The sequence below is a fragment of the Aptenodytes patagonicus genome, chromosome 5 (assembly GCF_965638725.1).
Source record: "Aptenodytes patagonicus chromosome 5, bAptPat1.pri.cur, whole genome shotgun sequence".
Taxonomy (NCBI): Eukaryota; Metazoa; Chordata; class Aves; order Sphenisciformes; family Spheniscidae; genus Aptenodytes; species Aptenodytes patagonicus.
The window spans coordinates 21,618,200-21,624,199 of NC_134953.1; the positions used below are offsets into that span (position 1 = coordinate 21,618,200).

At 36.1% G+C, this 6,000-nt stretch overlaps 1 protein-coding gene across 1 annotated transcript in view; it reads left to right on the plus strand.

The window, feature by feature from the left end:
- Nucleotides 1–5,479, plus strand: part of SMC3 (structural maintenance of chromosomes 3) — a 28,169-nt gene extending 22,690 nt beyond the window's left edge. The window contains exons 21-29 of the mRNA XM_076338987.1: nucleotides 30–188; nucleotides 895–1,002; nucleotides 1,393–1,501; nucleotides 2,156–2,403; nucleotides 2,525–2,737; nucleotides 3,432–3,623; nucleotides 3,791–3,968; nucleotides 4,571–4,677; nucleotides 4,995–5,479. Coding sequence (XP_076195102.1) covers nucleotides 30–188; nucleotides 895–1,002; nucleotides 1,393–1,501; nucleotides 2,156–2,403; nucleotides 2,525–2,737; nucleotides 3,432–3,623; nucleotides 3,791–3,968; nucleotides 4,571–4,677; nucleotides 4,995–5,066 — 1,386 coding nt within the window. The 3' untranslated portion in view covers nucleotides 5,067–5,479. The remainder of the gene's footprint in view (nucleotides 1–29; nucleotides 189–894; nucleotides 1,003–1,392; nucleotides 1,502–2,155; nucleotides 2,404–2,524; nucleotides 2,738–3,431; nucleotides 3,624–3,790; nucleotides 3,969–4,570; nucleotides 4,678–4,994) is intronic.
- Nucleotides 5,480–6,000: the final 521 nt, after the last annotated feature.

Below are 6,000 nucleotides of genomic sequence, written 5' to 3' on the forward strand. Positions count from 1 at the left end.
AATGATTTTGTCTAATATCTGTCCCATAGCAACGCAGTTTGCAGAGCTTGGAGGCAAGTTTACATGCTATGGAGTCAACCAGAGAATCATTAAAAGCAGAACTGGGGACTGATTTGTTGTCTCAGCTCAGTCTTGAAGATCAGAAACGTGTGGATGCCCTTAATGATGAAATTCGACAACTACAGCAAGTAAGGAATTGAAAATGTCTTGCCATTAAATGTGGTAATTTTCTTCCCAATAAACTCTTGTCCTTTTGTATGAAAAGTCACTTATGATGAATATAGTGTAATTAAAGTAGTGTGTCATCAGTAGGTAGGCATGTTTGGAGTTTTCTCATCTGCAAAGTGTATTTGCATGTTTTTCTCAGATGCTGGGTGTATTGTGTGATACTAGCTGTATTGTGTGAGAATTATGGCTATTTGTGTTGGAATCATCATGGCGTCCTTGCTCCTGCTCTTGGACTTTACAACGATAAATACAAATGGATATCATCTGAAAGGAACGATGCACAGTGTGGGGAAAATGAAACAGTGCCTTTAGGCACGTGGTAGATGAGCCAAAACTAAGGTTTTGTCTGGCATCCATGTTGAAAAAATACTACTTCTGCAGTATACTTTCTAAAGCTCTTCTGGTTTAAGAATTGGATTCAGATGCTAATACAGTTTAAGAAACTTACCGATTTGTATGATTGACTTATGTTAGACAGTTGCAAAAATATTTACTGCTTGGTTCTTTCTACCTGTTAAAATTAGAGCAACAGTCCAAAGAATTGTGTGATATTTTAGTATGCAGAATTGTGTGAAGAGTGGTTTTTTGGTCTTAATTTTTTTAAAAGGAAAAAATAGTTGTTTAGGAGTCAGTTAAGGCAATTAATATACTTTTTTATTTTTTCAGGAAAACAGACAGCTTTTGAATGAGAGGATTAAACTAGAAGGCATTATCACAAGAGTTGAAACATATCTCAATGAGAATCTGAGAAAACGCTTAGACCAAGTGGAACAAGTAAGGATTTTCTCTTAAATGTACTTCTGCAGTCTGTTTTTAGTTTATTTCCAGGGCTTTAACGTATTAATCACTTGATAAATATTCACTCATTACCCTGTATTAACTGTGGTGGGTTTTGCTTCCCTGTATCCAAGCTGAGTTATTTACTTAAATTTCAGCACAGTATTTTAGGCATGTGAATTTTTGACAGAAATCTACTCTAGATCCACAGCCTATGTATAATCATAACGGCAGATGTGTTTGAAAATCTAACTATTCTCTAAAACTTCACTAAAATATTTAATAAAATAATTAATCTGTAGAGTAGTGGGACATAACTCGTTTGTCTGGCTTATACTTTTGTTCCTCTCCATGCTGAAGCTTGGTGGCATTTACTTTGTCCTGTAGGAACTGAATGAGCTACGAGAAACAGAAGGTGGCACAGTTCTTACTGCCACAACATCGGAACTTGAGGCTATCAACAAACGAGTGAAAGATACACTGGCACGGTCAGATGGTTGGTAGCATCATTTTTTTCAAAGAAAAATCTCTGGGATTTTGAAAGTTCACACATACCATATTTTGGTTTAGAAAATAAACCATAATATGAGAAGTAATTACTAATTTCAATATGCTGTAGTAGTTACATAGTGTGCAACAGATTTTTGGAACTTACTGCAAAAGATAAGTGAAACAAGATTTTGTGCATGTTGTACATAAATAAGTGTCCACAATTGTACACTGTAATACCAATAAGTACGTGTTGGTAATAACAGACTTCTGGCTTCAGGACATAGTACTTCTGAAGCAATCTTCATACAAGCATGATCTTGTATAGTTGTTCTTGAACTTCGTCTAACCTATCTAAAACTTAAGTTGCTGTCAAATAGGAAATAGCATCTGTATTGCTCAAACTTTTTTTTGCTTCCTTTCTAGCCTTTAACAATATGACCTTAGTATGTTTGTTAGGTTTTTTAAGCCATATACTCATGGGGAAGAGAAGAGAGGGATTTTCAGCTTTTTGTCTTAAAATTAACTTCCTACTCCTTAAAAGATCTTTTTCTTTAGATTATCTTTTTGCTTCATAAATACTTGACTGGATAACTGCTGATTTTATGCAGGCATGTAAGACTTACCACTTCGGGTTTTGTGCTGTCCCCCAATGTCTCAGATCTAGATAATTCTATTGACAAAACAGAAGCGGGAATTAAAGAGCTTCAAAAGAGCATGGAACGCTGGAAGAACATGGAAAAGGAGCATATGGATGCCATTAACCATGACACAAAAGAACTTGAAAAAATGACTAACAGGCAAGGTATGCTCCTCAAGAAGAAAGAGGAATGCATGAAGAAAATCCGAGAGTTGGGTTCACTTCCACAGGAGGCTTTTGAAAAGTATCAGACTTTAAGTTTAAAGCAGGTAATAAGCGTGCTTGGTTTTGTGTTTCATGACCTGAAATGTTAGCATCACGTACATCTTGAGTGTCAAATGTGGCTAGAATTGCAAGTCACTTTGATACGTTAATATTTTCCATTTACAGTTATTCCGCAAACTAGAGCAGTGCAACACGGAACTGAAGAAATACAGTCATGTTAATAAAAAAGCTTTAGATCAGTTTGTGAATTTCTCGGAGCAGAAGGAAAAATTGATAAAAAGACAAGAGGAACTGGACAGGGGCTACAAATCCATCATGGAGCTGATGAATGTCCTTGAGCTCAGGAAATACGAGGCTATTCAGCTGACTTTCAAACAGGTAACAAAATGACAACAACTGTAAAGGCACTGTACTGAAATCAAATTGTCCCATTATGTAGCAGCTATATGGGAAGAGGCAGATACTAAGTATGTCTATTCTATAATAATAGAAGGTAGTATCATGCGACTTGAGGTTTGTGGGTTTTGTAAATACTGAAAAAGAAATAGGCTAGCATTTTAAATACGTGTTCATCTTGGTTGTATTACAAATCTAGTTTTGCTTTAAAGCTCTTAAATACTTCCTTTCTGGTGAATCTCTTTGTACTACATACAACCCTTTCTGCGGAGTGTCTCCGCACCAAAACCATTCTCCAGATTTAGTGAAAGTAATTCTTAATGTTAACAAAGTATCTTAACTATGAAGTATGTGAAGTCGTCTCTTAAAAGATCATTTGCTTAACTGAGATCTCACCTGAAGTTTACTGAAATAAATAATACTTGCTTTTGCTGTTGTTTTCTACCATTTTCTTGAAAAATTGGTGAAAATTCTCATAGTACAAGAACAGTTGGCTTAGATGTTTTTAAACCAACCTCTGTATAGCATATGTTTCTCACTTCTACTTGTGGTTGAGAATGAATGTGGATCTCTGCTTTGAAGCAGATACTTAGTGTGATCATGTAAAAACACCTGTTGTCTGCAATTGATTTAATTATGTAAAAGTGAGCTGGTGTATTGACTGTTTCTTTCTCAGGTGTCAAAAAATTTCAGTGAAGTATTCCAGAAGTTAGTCCCTGGTGGCAAGGCCACGTTAGTGATGAAGAAAGGAGATGTGGAGGGCAGTCAGTCCCAGGATGAAGGTGAAGGCAGCACTGAGAGTGAAAGGGGATCTGGATCTCAGAGCAGTGTTCCATCTGTAGACCAGTTCACTGGAGTTGGCATAAGGGTAAAGAAAAATATTTGTGTTTCAGTACTCTGAATGTTCATTTAGATTGCCTTTTAACTATATTTTCAAAAGGCAATGTTTACCTGGTACTGTTTATTTACTATAATAGCAAGTGATGATGTCATTTAATATTTTGAAATCATCTTGCTGTTGCGTTGTTTTCTTAGGTATCATTCACAGGGAAGCAGGGTGAAATGAGAGAAATGCAGCAACTGTCAGGTGGACAGAAATCCTTAGTGGCCCTAGCCCTGATATTTGCTATCCAGAAATGTGATCCAGCTCCATTTTACTTGTTTGATGAAATTGACCAAGCCTTGGATGCTCAGCACAGAAAAGCTGTTTCAGGTAACTGTCTACCTTTATTCTTCTTCATTGTGGTTGAAGGTGATAGTCTTTGTCTTCTCATCCCTGATGTTTAAGATAAAAGCTTTTAATCATAAAGGCACATTTCTGAATATCCCAACACGTGTGTTAGAATTTAACTTTGTGCCTTCTGAAACTTGCATGAACTTGTTTTTAGGTAGAAGCTCTGCATTGTCTACTGTGTCTAAAGGGTCTCCTTACTACACTTCAGTGTGGTGGAAATAGTGCTGTTTTGAAGTGTAGTTTGATTTTAAAAATGAACTTTTAGCTCATTACATTGTTGGAAAAGTGCCTACTGTTTTTCATCATAGAAGTTTAATACCCCACAGATTTTGCTGAGTGGCTGGACTTGTCAGAGTTGGTACTGGAATTAATGATAATATTTAAAAACCTGGTATGGATCCTTTCTTGATTTGTGGGTTGTGTGGTTTTTGGGGGGTTTTTTGTTGTGGTTTTTTTTTTTTAATTAACCAAAACCTCATTTTGAATAAGGGATAGCAAACCCTTTGCCTGTCTCATATTAAGACCTGTTCCACTTTATTGTAAAGATTACATTAATAAAGAATTTTTGTGTTCTTTTTTAGATATGATTATGGAACTAGCTGAACATGCTCAGTTTATTACAACAACTTTTAGGCCTGAACTTCTTGAGTCGGCTGACAAGTTCTATGGTGTAAAATTCAGAAACAAGGTAAATAATGTTTTAGTTCTGGTGTTTACTGAGAGCCTTATCAAGTTGTGCATTTGAGACTCGACTTGAAAGTCAAGTTGAAAGTGAATCAGTCTTATTTCAGTGATGGATTTCTAGTTATATTGCAGTCTTGTGTAAAAGTTCCCTTCTTCCTGGAAAAGAATTTAAACATCTACAGATGTCCCTTGTCATGTTCTTTAAAGGAAATTAGAAGTTGATTATTAGGCCTGTTGCTGAGTCCTGGAGCCTTCATAAATAAGTCTGTCTTATTCTGCGGGAGACATGTAATAACTATATACTTCTTTTTGTTCCACCAGGTTAGTCATATTGATGTGATAACGGCAGAAATGGCCAAAGACTTTGTAGAAGATGATACAACGCATGGTTAAACGAAATTGTACCTACTGCTTGTTTGGAAGATGTGTATAGTGCTATGTTTATGCCAGGGACCTGTAAATTTAAAATATGAAGTATTTAGTCCTTGTTTAAAATAGTTTTTGAACATACATTTTAACCAAGACCCCAAGACCCCAGAAGGCTTAGTTTCAAAGGAGCTTAAGTATCCATTTTGTCTCTGTTGCTGTATTTTATAAGATAATTGTTAATGTTACCTTTATACAGTACCTGTAGTTTGGAAATTTTATTCTCTTCCCTCAAATCTTTTGTAAAGTGTCTGTTGCTGTTTTAAAGCTTTTCAGAAAGTGCTAGCTATTCCTTCTTAAGTATAATTTTATCCTTTATATTGCCTCCCATGGTTTTTTTTAAATGGCTTCAATTAAAATGGTTGGTTTTATCGCTGTAACTTGTATGCATTAAGTTTTTGGTTTCTATTGTCTTTCTTTAGAGGATTCCACTGAGATGCAGTAAATACTATTTGGTCATATTAGAGCTGCATATTTCAGAAGTATGAGACAAAGCCATTCTTTCAAGCCATTCCTACTTCTTTTTCCCCTCTTTTGCACATTGCCGATGCCAGCAGAAAACCGCCCCAAATCTGTGCTTGTCCAAATTCATAGTGTTCTGGTTATTGAACTGAAAAAAATGTAAGTATCAGAAGATACTGAGAAGTCTGAAACTGTATCAAGACAAATCACAGCCCCTTCTCTTTTCCTGGCACCCTGGCCAGTGTAACAGTTCCTCCATCATATCCCTTCAGCCTGAGACACCAGCATAACTTGAGCCAAGCGACAGTCACCAGTCAAAATGTGAATCGCTTCCTACTGTCTAGGCTTTTGGCAAAGGGGTATTGAATAATTTGATGTGTTACTCTGGAAAACTTAAGGTTTTACCATGGACCATATATTTCTTGGCAAAGCAGCTGTA